We start from the raw sequence: 15,808 nt of genomic DNA, 5'->3' as shown, positions 1-15,808 counted from the left end.
GCTTAATGAGCCTCTTGCTTCATGTGCTTAGTGATATGCTCCAAAACCCTCAGCTACTTTCCCACTTCCACATATGACCTAAACCCTAAGCCAAACTCGGTCCTACCGATTCTTCCTATCCAGCGCCACCGAATTTTACTTGTCATAAGCCACTGCCAAACCCTAATCAGTTCGGTCTCACCGATGGGATCTCGGTCTCACCGAGATGGGCTTGCAAACTCTCTGTTACCCATTGCAATATTCTCGGTCCCACCGAGATATGCAATCGGTTCCACCGAGTTTGCTTGGCCAAATCTCAGTTTCACTTATTACCCAAATCGGTCCCACCGAGTTTGAGTAATCGGTCAAACCGAGTTTTGGATTTACCCTAACCCTAGCACATCGGTCCCACCGAGTTGATCCAGTCAGTCCCACCGAAATCTCTAACGGTCACTAGGTTTACCTTTTCGGTCCGACCGAGTTTGTTGATTCGGTCCCACCGAGATTGGAAAACTGTGTGGAACGGTTGGATTTTGTGTGGAGGCTATATATACCCCTCCACCTCCTCTTCATTCGAAGAGAGAGCCATCAGAACACATACACCATTCCAACTCATATGTTCTGAGAGAGAACCACCTACTCATGTGTTGAGACCAAGATATTCCATTCCTACCATATGAATCTTGATCTCTAGCCTCTCCAAGTTGCTTTCCACTCAAATCTTCTTTCCACAAAATCCAAATCCTATGAGAGAGAGTTGAGTGTTGGGGAGACTATCATTTGAAGCACAAGAGCAAGGAGTTCATTACCTACACACCATTCGTTACTTCTTGGAGAGTGGTGTCTCCTAGATTGGCTAGGTGTCACTTGGGAGCCTCCGACAAGATTGTGGAGTTAAACCAAGGAGTTTGTAAGGGCAAGGAGATCGCCTACTTCGTGAAGATCTACCGCTAGTGAGGCAAGTCCTGTGTGGGCGATGGCCATGGTGGGATAGACAAGGTTGCTTCTTCGTGGACCCTTTGTGGGTGGTTGCTTCTTCGTGGACCCTTCGTGGGTGGAGCCCTGTGTGGACTCGCGCAACCGTTACCCTTTGTGGGTGGAGCCCTCCGTGGACTCTCGCAACCGTTACCCTTTGTGGGTTGAAGTCTCCATCAACGTGGATGTAGGATAGCACCACCTATCCGAACCACGGAAAAAACATCCGTGTCTCCAATTGCGTTTGAATTCTCCAAACCCTTCCCTTTACATTCTTGCAAGTTGCATGCTTTACATTCCGCTGCTCATATACTCTTTGCATGCTTGCTTGATATGTATTGTGTGTGTTGAAATTGTGCCTAAACTCCACTTAAACCGAAAAAGCTTAAAAATTGCAACTTTAGCATTAAGTGTCTAATCACCCCCCCTCTAGACACATCTACTTCTAGATCCTACAGGCGTTCGGCCAGATCTGGGCCCTGCCGGTGAGGGCCGTGGACAGCGTGCGCTGCGGGCGTCCGCCCCTACCGTGGCCTCGGCTGGTGGTGGTGGAGGCGCAGCGGCGGTGGCTGGTGGGCGTGCTGGTCGGGATCCAGTCGTCCCGCTGGCTGGACGACGACGACAGGGCAGATGGGCTCCCCGGTGAGTATTCTTGGCGTTCAGCGGCTATGCTTGGGGTCCCCCTTGTCGGTGGTCGGGTCTGCGTCGGTGGCCTTGCGTCGTGCTGCGTCGGCCGCCGAGGTGGGGTGGCACAGGGGTGCGTCCGGTGGGGAGGCTGGCTGGAGGGATGGGCGGCGCCGACGTGCTTGGGCCCCCGTCACTGGCACAGGAGTGTGCCGGTCCGGATGCGTCCGCCCCTTTCCCCGGCCGCGTGTTGGCCGTCGCAGCTCTGGTGATGTTCAAGGCAGGATGTATGCTGCGATTCGTCGGTCAGTGGTGTTCTTTTGGCGCAAAGTTGATCTCTTTGGATGGTCTTGGGGGTGTCTGGGTGTTGGGTGGCGGCCCTGGCGACGGGAGGCGTGGCGTTCGTGGGCTGAACCTGCGTCCCAGGTGCGGGCGGGCAGCCATGGTTTTGCGGGGGACGTGGCTGTGGGTGGTTGGCGGAGCAGGGGTGTGTCGGTGGGGTGCGAGCACCGGGGTTCATCACTTGCCCAGATTCTGGCCGTCGGTGGCGGCGTCCGTGGACGTCATATCCTTCTTGAAGGCTCCGTCGTGGTGCTCCCACCCCCTGCGTCGCTCCGGGTGAAAACTTGATCTGCGGATCGGACGGTGGCGGCTATCCGTGGTCGTGCCCTTCTGGGAGGCACCGTCTTGGAGTCCTTACTTCGTCATGTCCATCTCACCCCCTCGGTGGCTCCAAGTGGTTCGTCGTAGCTCATATGATGTTTGCTTGGTTGTGTCCGAGTGATGTGATGGTGCTCGGCACCTTTGTATCTAGACTTGGATGTGTTCGGTGTGTGTTGTGGTGGTGTGTGTTTATTCGGCTCGTTAAGATGTATGTGGTGATGTTTGCTTTATAATATAAAACGTGGAGGAAATTCTTTTTTGGCAATATTTGCTTCTCTGCTAGTGGACAAGACTGATGCTAGCAACTCCATGGCTTGTAATGATTGAAACATCAGTTCGAATATAAGCATTGGGATGAGAGATAGCCTCCAACGCCGTTATACTGTCAGACTCGATGATGAGTTTAGTGCACCTCACTTTTTCTGCTAGTCTTATTTATATGTAGCACTCTCTCCATAAAGAAATATAAAAGCCTTTATATTATTAAAATAGTGATCTAAATGTTTTTATGTTTTTTCCGTAGGAAGTACTACTTATATATATGAACAAACATTTATTTCTCAACGTGTCCCTAGACATGAAAAATAATAAAACCCAACTGAAATACATATATAAACTGAATTCACGGTATTCAACTTATGCTGGCGAAGATAGCTTCAGTCCGAGGTGGATTAGCGGCGCCACCTTCCTCACCGCCGGCCTGGTCATGATCCGCCCCCACCACGCCATGACGCTCGCGCGCGATTCCAGCAGCGTCGCGTACTCGGTGCCGGCCACGAGGCAGTAGGTGAAGCCGAAGTGGACGAGGTCGGCGAGGCTGAAGAAGTCCCCGGCGAGGTACGGCGAGCTGGACAGCCGCGCCTCGTACACGTCGAGGACCTTCTCCAGCTTCCCGACGTACCCGTCGACGACGGCCTGGTCTCGCGCGCCGCCGATGAACGGCAGGATGACGCACTGCCGGACGATGTTGGCTATGGCCGGCTGGTACTGGTGGGCCTCCACCTCCATCCACACGTCCACCATGGCCGATTCCTCGAGGCTGGATGCCCGTAGGAGATCGGTGGCGCCGGTGCCTCCGTACTTGCGGAGCACGTACCGAGAAATCGCGCGCGATTCTGAGGTAATATCACCGGTGTGTGGATCAATTGAAAATCTAATTACAGTTTGTATGCTGCTATGAATTGGTTCGTGAGCGAGTATGTGAATTTCATACCGAATATAGTCAGCTCCCTGTCCTCCAACGCCGGGATCTTGCCGAAAGGCTGCGAGATTGGATCGTATGAAAACTTGCATACGAAAATGGAGCGAGATAGAAACATACTCAAATCAAATTATAAACTGTCTCTCTTTCTACATACGTTCCGAGAGAGGTAGGGCTCGGTCCTCTGCTCCCGCGCAGCCATGTCGAGGGGGAGGAGCTCGTAGTCGGCGCCGACCTCCTCCAGGCACAGCAGCACCGTCGCGACGAACGGAGACGCCGCCACCCCGTACACCTTCACGGCACCGCCCATCTCTCTCTCCCTCTCACTCACCCACGCAGCTTCCCTCTTTCTCACACACACAGAGCTGTAATTAAGCAGCTCTGTTTTTTAATTAGTGCGTGCTTAAGCAGACCTTGACCAGCATAACTTATAGTACATGTGATGGGAGTGATTGAGAGGAAGATAATATAACCAAATAGTGTAGACGGTACTATACAATTTTCGTGATCTGATCTTGGGAAGATTTGGTGTGGTTATGGTCAACCGAGTGATAATTTCCTTTTGTCCTTGAATTGGTTGATGAATCGAGCTTCCTCCCTGCCCAAGGAATTGTGACTTTGTCCATAATTAAATTCATACGATAATATATCCAAATAGTGGTCCTTTATGGGATTTGCTTTCTCACTCCAAATGGTACTTCCTCCGTCCCATAATATAACAATGTTCTTCATCGAATATCCACTTCCTCAATAAACAGTAAAATGATTAATAATAGGAAAAAATAAAAAAAATAAATGATTTTTTTTGCAAGTAAGATGTGCATGTGTGTGATGTTCGTGCAAAATTTAATGAAGTTTGGACATTCGAGAAGTGCATGGTAAAAAAAAGACAAATTAGGACATGCACAGCGCTGTTTTAAAATGTTCCTAACGTGCCAGAATTTTATTTTTTTGCCATGAGCTCCTTGGATGCCCAAACTTCATAAAATTTTGCACGACCATCAAGCATTTGAGCATCTTGTATCTAACACGGGCTCTCTGAACCCAAACACCAAAACAACGTGTCCCTTTTTTATACACTACACTAGTGTAAAAGACGTTTTATATTATGGTATGGCCGGAGTAATAGACTAGTATACTCTTCTCATGATCTGGTCGCCGGGAAGATTTGGTGTGGTTATGGTCTTCTACCTAGTACCTAGTGATATTTTCCTTTTGTTCTTGATTGACTTGTTCAATAATTTGAGCTTCCTTCCTACCCAAGGAATCGTGACGTCGTATACAGTGAAGCTCTCCAAGATGTTGGCAGAGTTAGATAGACTGCATTGCCTTCTAAATGAATTTGTTCATCCTATCATCAAACAAAAAAAAAGGAATTTGTTCATCCTGATATGGACATTACATTACGTGTAATGTTATAAATCAGGCGGCCGATCTGGCGCATGTGCTGGTCGCTCGCATGCTCGCCATGTCGCTCTATGGGGCCCATGCACCGACGCTCTATGGGGCTCTATTACGTGTAACCACATACCTCTTGCCTTATCCTTTTTTTGTTGCACACGCGTCTCTTCCCCGCCGCTCTTCATGCCCAATCTCACATCTCTCTTAGGTTCGGCTCGCTGGCGCACAAAAAACTTTGCTCCTCAGGCGAGCCACACATCAAATCCACAGCTCCGCCATGGCTCTCCTACCTTCCACATATCATAGGGCCCTTCCTTTTAGAAAAAAATATCATAGGGCCCAAATCCACTCCAATCCCCTCCTCGCAAATGATCACTGCTATGGTGGGGTTACCGCGAGCCAGAGTGACCACCCTACCGCGTGGCGGAGGCGATTCTACGTTGGGAGACGAGAGACAACGACCGGATGTGCAGAAACCGACGTGAAGGGGTGCTAGAACCAACATATGGTGATGTTGGAAAAGGCACGAAACATGTTGGCGATGCAGAGCTGCAAACGGCGGTACTCCCCGAGCCACAAGAGCACCATGGTGATGCTACGACCTTGCTACGACGAGTTGCAACCATCCATGGCGGAGCTACAACCAGCGGTTCGCCTGAGACACGACGACGCCAAGGGGTTGCTATGATGTGCTCCAGCCAGCGCAGCATGATGTTCAGACCATGCCGTCGGTGTTGGAGATATGCCTTAGAAGCAATCATGTATGATGATATTTTCTATGTGTTTATGAATCAATATAGTCTTTGGTCATTATCAATGATGTGTATCAACAAGTACGCGACTTTTTTTGTGATACTATGCATTCCATGATGACTTTGCTAAATGGTCTCTAGTCAAAACGGCTGTGTGGATGTGCAACCAACTAGACTAGCATATGATGCAGTGGATGGTCCGGTCTCCCTAACCATGTAGCGTTGAATGCTAGCCGGTTAATATGGACTCGAAAAGATCTTTGTAGGATTCGACATAGTCAAATCCGAGTCCAGAAGGTCTGAGTCGGACATAACCAACTACGAGACGTGATGATAAGTTATCTGTGAGTTTCTACTACAACATACATTATGTGTCCTAAGATCTGAAGTGGTGCATGGACTTGGGACCGATCAAATGCTACTTCATAACTGGATAGTTACAAAGATAGGTTCCGGGTTTGTCTATACCCATGCCGTGAGATATGGTCAAACAGGATAAAATTTGCTCCTGTGATCCCGAGAGATATACTCTAGGCCTCTCGTGTGATCCGGCCTAGATAAGCGTGGACATGCAACAAAAAATATGAGATAAGTTAAGGTGTTGGTCAAATTCGCTGAACAAGAAAGAGGTTGGATTGTAACAAGATGACCAATTCGCCTTGAGCCTGACAACAGGACAGGTCGGTGCCTTCCATCCGAAAAAATAAGCACACCTTCCACCTCCGTTTTTTTTCCACCCGGATTTTATGCGTGCCCAGTTTGATACGCATGAAAACAGTTACATGTGTAAAATAAATATATCGGCGAAACGGCAATCCAAGCGGGCCCTTAGAATAACGCAACCGTGCGTGATGCCTTGAGCATGGTTATAAAACGCAACCGCCATTCATATGTGGGTTTATACGTCTACACATGAAATGAAGATACATTTTTTTTAGAAAAGAATGATTACACCGGGCTTTGCATCACACGATGCATGCAACCATCCTTATTACATTATTTAACAAGGCATTACAAAAAGAATACATATATCAACTCAACAACACCTTTTCGGCAAAACGGTGGTCCTATTTAGGGCATCTCCAACGGCACCCGCAAAAAATCTCCCGCATCCGTTCGCGGGTAGGAGGGACCAGTCCACGGACACAAATGCGAGAGGTCGACATCCAACGCTAGCCACATATATTTTCACAACAACTCAAACCAACCGGATGAAATTTGTGCAAAAACAGCCGGATTTCATGCACATGACGGATTTTATATGAAAAAGCCAGATTTTAATATAAACATGACGGATTTGGTACATTTTACATCAATGATGCTAGTCTGGCTCTGAAGGTATAATAATACTTAATCTAAATCTCCGCCCACAGATCCCTTTGTCTTCCTCATGTCCAGCGGCTCGATCATCGGACTGTCGGGAGCCCCAGAGGTATATGCTTCAGTGCAAAGGATGGCTCGCTTTCCCACCACTCATCGGAGTGGAACCCCCGGCTGATGCTTCAGCGGGAGAGGGAGGCACCGCTTCGCTTCTGTGAAGCCCATGTGTGATCGGTGGAGGTCCTCGAAAGAGAAGAACCGGGCAAGACACCAGCTGTCACTAGTGGAAAAAGTGATAGCCACAACTTTCATTGACGGCGCGCCATTTTTAACCAACGTCGGCACTAGTTTTTTCAAATAGTGATAGTGTTGGCTTATTTGGTCTGACATTACTAGGGATATAGTGATGGCGCTGGATAATAGTTGAACGTCACAGGTATATGGGTCCCATAGAAAACATAAGGCGTAATATAGTGCTGGCCTGGCATAACAAAGAACGCCAGAACAATTATGTTTTGTGGCGTAACATGGGTAGCCACGCCAGTACTATATGATGTGGGGTTCATTTTTATATTATATTATAGTTTAATTTTATTTTTGGAATTACTTTTATTTATAACTATTTATTCTTAATTGATTAGAAAGTGTTTAATAATATTATTTTATCAATGTGAACATTATTATATTATATTTTGAGACTTCAACTTTTTTCCTTTTTATTTGTTTGCAGGTGGTGATCATTTTTATATTATATTATATGTTTAAAATTATTATTTTAATTGAAAATCCTGACATTCTTTTAATAATATTGTGCTGAATTTATATTATTGCTATTTAGTATTATCTGTAGGTAGTGATCATTTTTTAAATTCTAACATTTTTTAATAATACTGTTTGTAGCTGGTGATCATTTTTAAAATTTATTTTAATTTTAATTTATATATTTAGTATTTTAATTTTTTATTAAATTAAGAATATTGTGTTGTTATATTATTATTACTCTATTATTATTTTAATAATATTACTCTATTATTTGTTTTTAGTATAGTAGAAATGTTGTATTGCTTTTATTTAAGTAAGTAATTTTTATGTTTGCGCTAAATTATTATTTTTTGCATATTGGGCGAAGCTCAAAAAACAAGGGGGCAATGGCCACCTCACCCAATACTCCCCCTCTCTCTCTACCGCGCCCGTTCTCTCTCTATCTCTGTGTTTCCTCTCTCGTTTCCCTTTCTTCTGTCGATGTCGTCGCTCTGATTCCGGTGGTGAGGTAACAACTAATCTCCCCCTCTCTCTTTCTCTCTCGCCGCTCGATTTGATTTGATTTTATTTTGTTTTGATTTGCATCGCCGCTAGGGTTTCAGCGACGGCGGCGACAAAAACGACCGATGACTAGGGTTCATCCCCCTCTACTAGGGTTCAGCGGCGGCGACGGCGGAAACGACCGACGACGACGGAGGTAACCGCTAATCTCCCTCTCACGCTAGGATTTCATTTTGATTTGATTTGCATCGCTAGGGGTTCAGTGATTTGAATAGACCAAATTGAATTAGAATGGTAGGCAAAATTGAATTAGAGTGAGTCGGCCAATTTTAATTAGAGTGAGTAGGCCAAATTTAATTCGAAACTACAATGTGTTTGTTTGGCAGTGGAAGATAATTTTAGTTGATACATTTTTATGTAGTGTTTGCTCTAGTGCATTCCCAAGTCGTTGCCAAATCAGTGCCACATTGTTGACATTTTTACTTTAGTGTTTGCTCTAGTGCATTTCCAAGTCATTGCCAAATCAGTGTCACATTGTGTTTGCTCTAGTGCATTCCCAAGTCAGCGCCAAAAAAATTATGCTATGCCAAGTGAGTGTACTTAGACATTTTTACTGTAGTTGACAAAATAATTATGCTATGCCAATAAAGGTTGTTCAATAAAGGTTGTGTAGATATATACTACACTTCATCCATATGATTGTGTGAAGATATCGATAGTGCTATATTGTTGTTGTTCAAAACTACTTATGCTTATGTCGATAATCCACTTTTGAGCCCAGGCTCAGCTGCACCCGCGATGACGAAAAATTCAAAACAAATACAAGAAAAATTAAAAAAAAATCTTTTTTGTATGGTAGATGATTTGATACGTGAGCTCTGCTCCAATTTTCAAGTCATTTGGACATCTGAGCAGCTCTCGGCAAAAAAGACAAATTCGGGGTTTGTAAAAACGTTTACTGTTCACACACTGTTCTGACCCGATTTGTCTTTTTTTGCTAAGAGCTACTGAGATGTCTAAATGATCTGAAAATTGGAGCGGACCTCACGCAATAAATTTTCTACCACTCAAAAAAATTGGTGCACATGATCCCGAGCACCGAAACGATGCACTCTACTTATGCCATCATCTTTAAACAAGGTTGTTTGTGTACAAACTGGCATGTGTTAGATAATCTGATCCCGACTTGTTATTATTTTGTAGTTGCAGCCATGAGTAGCTGGAACAGCTACTAACAGTCCTCGTGCAACTTCGTGGCGTATGATGAAGTGGACAAAGGCGAAGCGAGCACCAACAAGGTAAGATTACAAAAACACCCATGAGCATTGCAAACACATGTATATATACATATATCTAACCATTCATTATTGATGATTTCAAATATTTAACTTGCCAGGAGTATGTATGAAACCCATCTCCAGCACCCGTCGAGCAGCAGTTATGTGACGTGGACATGCTCAGTCGCGAGCTTGTCACATCACAACAGAGTAGAGTGAGGACCCTCAGGGGGTTGAATAACTCCCTGTGGAATGAGAGGGATCAGATCATCAATGAGAACTCGGATTACTACGATAAGAAACTGAAGCTCAAAGACCAAAAGGATAAACTGGTCGCCGAGATAGATGAGTTGAAGAAGGACATACGGCTCGTAAAGGACGAGAGGGTGCAACTAAAGACCCTAAAAGTCCATTACAGAAAGGAGGGGAGAGCAATAGGAACAAGAGTTACGTGAGATGAAGATCACTTTTCACAAAGAGATGTAATGCATATGTAGGTAGTTTGGAGACATTGTCGAAGTTGATCACTTTTGCTTCTAGCTAGCTAGTATAGTATTGTTTATGGAGTTGAAGTTATCACTAGAAGTATTAACTTTTTTGTGAAGCTGAATGTAAGTAAGTTTAAATGGTTGTATATATACTAGGTTTAAATTGCTTGGTATATTTTTTTATTAACAAAAAAATCTAATTGTTGGTGTTGGAACACACTTAATGCCATAGCTAACACAATATATTGCTGGGGTTAGTCACGTGGCACACCATCAGTATCATCAATACTCACAACGCTGCTGACGTGTGTGCCAACGACACCACTAAAAATTCACTGGCGTCATATTGGTAGCGTTGGAGCCCTATGCCAGCAAGGGAAGTTTTGGCACGCCATAGCTAGGCTATTCTACACTAGTGTGTGTACGTCGGTGTCGCCTAGGTGGTGGCCTTTGTGGGACTTCTCGTCGATGATGGCGGCGGACGCGGAGGCGTCAGTCACCGACTCATCGCTTTTCGCGCACTTGGCTTCTACATCTGCCTGCATGGTGCGGTCGTAGGCACGGGTCGCGTGCACGAGAGGCGCGGTCGCAGGCACGGGGAGCGTGGCCGCAGACACGGGGGGAGGGGGGGTCGTCGATGGCATCGATGACGCCCGTGTCGTCGTGCTCCCCGCCATGCCGGCGTGGAGCAACTGGCCACTCCTCATCGAGTGGGCTTGGAGCGGCAAGTTGCTGAACCACGCAGCGGCTTGGGACGGCAACTTGCTCCGTCGGGTGAGGCGCAGGAGGTGGAGCAGCGAGCTGCCATGCTCGTATTCGGCGGGCTACCCAGTCAGCTTTTATGCCGGAGAACTGCTCTTCGGAAGCCATCAGAAGAGTGGTAGAGAAGGCGATTGGGGAAGCGGCGAAGGGGTGTGGTTCTTGCCCGGTGTCTGCCCTCGTTTAAATAGAGGGCGGACGGTAGGAGCTCGTCCGACGTTGCGTATAATGCCGGGCCGCTCATGAACAGACATGTGGCTTCCACGTGGGTTTAATGGGGGCGTATGAATGCAGCGAGAAGGCATGTTCAGCCGGGCGTGCAGCGTGCGGCGCCCTCGGCCGGCGCACCGCTTCAATGACGGAGGCAGTGAGAGGTCGCGTCCGCCCTGAGCCGTCTTCAATGCGGAGCGGCGTGCTCTACAGCGGTATGAATGCGGGCAGCTGGCGCCGGGCAGGAGGGCGCGTGGGATGGGGTTTTGGTGGGCCAAGGCGGTCAGAAGCGGGCTTGGGAGCGGTTCGGACTCCTGCAAACCTCTCCCATTTTTTGTCTCTGGTTTGCGGGAGAAACTGCGTCTGGACCACCATGTGGATCGATACAGGGCGTTGGATGGCTTTCGCGGTCCGAGCAATATGGTCTGGACGGTTGCGGAAGGTTTACGGGTCCGACTTGAAGATGCCCTTATAAAATTCATTATGTGCCATAACCTCACGCACACACAAAGAAATTCGATGGCCTCACCAAGCCGCCTGCTGACTAGCTGGGAGCACCAACCGCTAGTAGACCCTCAACGTGCACCGCATGTGCATGTTGTAGAATTTGTCATTGCCTTCTTCCACGGTTTCATCTTCAGTAGAAATCAATGCACTGATCCTGTCAGACCCTTCTGCCGACACCACAACGCTAGCCTTCTATGCACGCCCACCAAACAGTATCCGGCATCGAGACCCCGGTGCACCTTGCCGCCAAGACTCGCCGTCATTGATAATGTAGGTGGCACAATGCTCCACCTTGGTCACTGCACAAGAAGTATATGAAGACATGAGCTTAGCCAAGCCAAACATTTATCCCTCCAGTTGATGTACAACCTCAAAGATGAAGCCCCCATGGATTGACAACGCAGGAACCTTGCCTACAACGTCTCCAACGAGATAATGACTCCCACGTGCACCGACTTTGACGGTTTTGGTCAAGACCGAACCAAGCTTTCGCTGGCAAATTCACGCCCATCCTCGGCTGGACCACTAGATCGACCTTCTCCATCATCTAGCACGTCCATGGGTGACATCTGCTACCGGAAAACCGCACGACCAGAGGCACACCACTGCCCGAAACCATCACCCAGGCTGGGTGAGCCATCGACAGCGGAGGGACCCTCACCGTTGCGCCGCTGACGCCGCGTCTAGGACACCCGCGCATTCCACCGCAACCGCATCCCGAAGCAGGGATGGACGAAGACCCCGCCACCGCCGTCATCCCCTGTCTGGGCTTTGCCCCGCGGAGCTATGGCGGCGGTGAGGAAAGAGGCGGCGCCGGCGGTCCAAAGCCCTAGATCGGATCGGGCGGTCGAGGAGAGAGGCGGTGGCGGCTCTCTGGTTATGGATCAGGAGGGAGCAGGGCAGGCCAGGTGGCTGCTCGATTAGACTTTTTGTACTTGCGATTAGGAATGTGGAAACAGAATGTTCCTTCGTAAGAGCGAAGGTATCCTGAATTTGAGGTAGCTAGTCGCAGCAGATTAATCAATGAAGATACACATACGAATTTACGATATTGAATTTAAGCAGACGAAGATGGCTTCAACCAGAGGTGGATTAACGGCGCCACCTTCTTGACCGACGGCCTGGCCATGATCCGCCCCCACCACGCCCACACGTTCGCGCGCGACTCCAGCAACGTGGCGTACTCGGTTCCGGCCACCAGGTAGTAGGTGATACCGAAGTGGACGAGGTCGGCGAGGCTGAAGAAATCTCCGGCGAGGTACGCGTGCGTCGACAGCCGCGCCTCATACACGTCCAGGACCTTCTCCAGCTTCCCCACGTTCTCGTCGACAACGGCCTGGTCTCGCGCGCCGCCGATGAACGGCAGGATGACGCACTGCTGGACGATGTGTTCGATGGCCGGCTGGTACTGGTGGGCCTCCACCTCCGTCCACACGTCCACCATGGCTGATTCCTCGAGGCTGGATTCCCTTAGAAGATCGGTGGTGGGGTTGGTGCCTCCGTACTTGCGGAGCACGTACCGAGAAATCGCGCGCGATTCTGAGATCGTATTACCGACGTGCGGATTAATTGATAGGGCAAAAGAAAAGTCTAATCATCTTTTGTAAAAGTGAGGTTTTGATTAAGATGCTATGGTCTGATTTGTGATGAGCGTGAGAATTTCATACCGAAGAGAGTCAGCTCTCCGTCCTCTAACACTGGGATCTTCCCGAAAGGCTGCAAGATTGAAGCATACAAGAAAACTTAACATGGAAAAATGGAATGAGATAGAAGATTAGAGCACCTGACTAATAACACTTGTCACGGGAAAATGGGATTAAGAAGGTAGAGTGCTGTGGTTGATGGTTGAGCTCAGCAGAACCGACGTACGTTTCGGGAGAGGTGTGGCTCGGCCCTCTGCTCACGCGCCGCCATGTCGAGGGGGACGAGCTCGTAGTCTGCGCCCGTCTCCTCCAGGCACAAGAGCACCGTCGCCACGAACGGAGACGCCCCCACCCCGTACACCTTCACGGCACCGCCCATGTCTGGCTCTCTCTCTGCGGTAATTTAGCTGGCTCTGTTTTTTTTTTTGAAAGCAGCTCTGTTTCTGATGCCTATAAGTATCGGACTGTACAGGAGCGGAACTGGGAGCAGCTGAGAGACGAGGTCAGAGGTGAGGAAGGAGAACGGTAGGTGGGTGGGGATGCAGAGGAAGGGAGGAGAGCTAATCAGATTTCTCATACAGCATGACCAGTCCACAGCGCACGGCGCCCATTTAGCAACGACCACCCAGCTTGCAAGACTATGTCTCCCATGCTGGGCGTGGGTCCCGCTTCCTAGAGTCTTCTTCTCCCTCACCCTTCCGAGGGTATCTCTAGCGCTGACCCGCAAACCAGACACCGCATTCGTCCACAGACAGAGGAACAAATCCACGAACATTAATACGGAAGCCGGCCATCCGAAGCTACACACATATGTCCTGCGGCCATCCAAACAAATTTGATAGATATTTAAATAAATCCGACAAATTTGGGCGGCAATTTGAACCTACAACAACTAGACTTGTATGAGAACACACTTACGGGGATAAAGGCCGGCAATAGCATCTTGAAGGGCCTAGTGCAAATAGGGTGTAATGGACCGGAGGAGGATTTATGGTCTATGTAGACATCTACACCTTATATGAAAAAAAATAGTAATTCAACAAAAAGTCAAAAATTTCTGAAAATATTTTTAAAATAAACTTGACCTTATATTGTACTCGTGAGAAAAAAATCCACAAAAGGAAAATATCCCATTGACTTCTTTTCAAAAAAGATAAATTTTTGGCTAAAGTAGTGTGAATAGTGATCTATAATAGCAAATAAACTTTGTCTTTTTTTGCTGTAAGGTCAACTTTTGTTTTTTTTCGTGAAAATTTATATACTAGTGCAAAAGTAGGTCAAGTGTTTTGTCAAAATAGTTCTTACCTATTTTGACTTTTTAGTAAAATATTTTTTAAAAAAAATCCCCATATAGGGTGCATATACAACCAGAAACACAAGTCTATTTTCCGTAATGGACCCAACAACTTAATGAGGTAAAAGAAGAACTTCCACCTGTATATAATGCATGCTATAAAGTCATTATAAAGGCATAAATATAGGAAATTTAAGTTTCACTATCAAATAATGTCTTAATACACTATCTATATGTGAGTATAAGATAGAAATGATGGATATGGGATACATGTATTCCAATATAAATAACATCCAAAGAAATATAGTGTGGTCACGCGGGGTATGGGGGCATACCCCCCCGGCCCCCTCACACACACACACACACACACACACACACACACACACACTCTAACATAAGGCATAGGAGGGGGTTCAAGCCCATCTAATCCCACTTGAAAAAAATAAAGTATTTGGTCATGGTTGGCGTACTTACTATCCATTAGTAAAGTCATTTATTTGTATAAGTGTTGGTGTTATCTTTCATCAAACATTTTTCGGTAATGTATTTTTTGTGTGTAGATGTATTGGGCCCTTATAGATAGGTCCTAGGCCATCGTACTTCTTACCATGGCTTAGGATGGCCTTGTTGGGGACTATGTCGGTCGGTATTTTTCAAGCTTGGTTATTAAACATATCTTAATATAAGAAAAAACAAGTTGTTAGGGGGCAGATACAAAGTGATCTCAACATACTGGTTCAGCTACACATCCTTCTTGATCTAATTAGTAACTCATCGTAGGTTGTGATCCCTTCAAATCTTGAGAAGCTGGTGAATATGCAAAAATTGAACCTGTCACACAACGATATTAGTGTTTCAACACTAGCAGGGTTATCTCACATGACAAGCCTTGAATGAATTGACTTCTCTTACAATCGACTTGACGGTGAGATGTCATAAGGGAATGCTTTCCAAAATGCATCAACTGTTGTCTACATTGGGAATTTGGTATTATGAAGTAAGCATGAGAGAAGGGGCTACTCCTTTGGGTGCGGGTCGAAGGGAACCACTTCACTGGTGACCTCTCGGTGGCAGGTGTCTATGTCAGCTTAAACAACCTGGCGCCCACCGGGAATAAAATACCACCGGGATATTGTCAAACTCGGGGAAATGCATCAATTTCATGTGTTTGCCCATAAATGGCAATGCCTTATCAGCGGGATTTGGTAGCATAGCTAGCTTGCAAGACCAAAAGCTTGCCATCTGGAGCCAATTGTGGCAAAGTTTGGCAACAATTTCAACCTACGACAAGTAGACTTCTCCAAGACCTCGCTTATGGGGGGTCGGGATAGACAATAGCATCTTGACGGGCTTAGTGAGAAAATTTTGTATATTATTGTGGTGACATGGGGTGGGGGCATCTTCCCCCTACTCTCTAACAGAACATGTGAGAGGGGCAATACCCTCTAATCC

The 15,808-nt window shown here is 47.1% G+C and overlaps 2 protein-coding genes and 1 long non-coding RNA gene across 3 annotated transcripts; 1 reads left to right on the top strand and 2 right to left on the bottom strand.

The window, feature by feature from the left end:
- Nucleotides 1-2,697: 2,697 nt before the first annotated feature.
- Nucleotides 2,698-3,872, bottom strand: LOC125550285 (glutathione S-transferase 4). The gene is made up of 3 exons (XM_048713252.2): nt 3,600-3,872; nt 3,455-3,503; nt 2,698-3,356 (listed from the first exon to the last, which is right to left on the bottom strand). Exons 1-3 carry the CDS (start codon nt 3,750-3,752, stop codon nt 2,878-2,880), a joined length of 681 nt encoding a protein of 226 aa, XP_048569209.2. The 5' UTR covers nt 3,753-3,872; the 3' UTR covers nt 2,698-2,877.
- Nucleotides 3,873-7,972: 4,100 nt separating this feature from the next.
- Nucleotides 7,973-9,700, top strand: LOC147990194 (uncharacterized). Its single transcript, XR_015599116.1, has 3 exons — nt 7,973-8,185; nt 8,272-8,374; nt 9,382-9,700. It is a non-coding gene; the product is annotated as an uncharacterized LOC147990194 (long non-coding RNA).
- Nucleotides 9,701-12,332: 2,632 nt separating this feature from the next.
- Nucleotides 12,333-13,633, bottom strand: LOC125550278 (putative glutathione S-transferase GSTF1). The gene is made up of 3 exons (XM_048713241.2): nt 13,289-13,633; nt 13,087-13,135; nt 12,333-12,958 (listed from the first exon to the last, which is right to left on the bottom strand). Exons 1-3 carry the CDS (start codon nt 13,439-13,441, stop codon nt 12,477-12,479), a joined length of 684 nt encoding a protein of 227 aa, XP_048569198.2. The 5' UTR covers nt 13,442-13,633; the 3' UTR covers nt 12,333-12,476.
- Nucleotides 13,634-15,808: the final 2,175 nt, after the last annotated feature.

The sequence above is a fragment of the Triticum urartu genome, chromosome 1A (assembly GCF_056163025.1).
Source record: "Triticum urartu cultivar PI428250 chromosome 1A, HENAU_Tu73, whole genome shotgun sequence".
Classification (NCBI taxonomy): Eukaryota; Viridiplantae; Streptophyta; class Magnoliopsida; order Poales; family Poaceae; genus Triticum; species Triticum urartu.
Note: the sequence above shows the minus strand (reverse complement) of the source record. Positions and strands in the feature narration are given on the sequence as shown.

Coding starts and splice junctions, on each gene's coding strand:
- LOC125550278 (XM_048713241.2), bottom strand. CDS start 13,441: ATGGGCGGTGCCGTGAAGGTGTACGGGGTGGGGGCGTCTCCGTTCGTG. Junction 13,136..13,288: donor AGCCACACCTCTCCCGAAAC/GTACGTCGGTTC, acceptor TCAATCTTGCAG/CCTTTCGGGAAGATCCCAGT. Junction 12,959..13,086: donor CGGAGAGCTGACTCTCTTCG/GTATGAAATTCT, acceptor ATACGATCTCAG/AATCGCGCGCGATTTCTCGG.
- LOC125550285 (XM_048713252.2), bottom strand. CDS start 3,752: ATGGGCGGTGCCGTGAAGGTGTACGGGGTGGCGGCGTCTCCGTTCGTC. Junction 3,504..3,599: donor AGCCCTACCTCTCTCGGAAC/GTATGTAGAAAG, acceptor CCAATCTCGCAG/CCTTTCGGCAAGATCCCGGC. Junction 3,357..3,454: donor CAGGGAGCTGACTATATTCG/GTATGAAATTCA, acceptor ATATTACCTCAG/AATCGCGCGCGATTTCTCGG.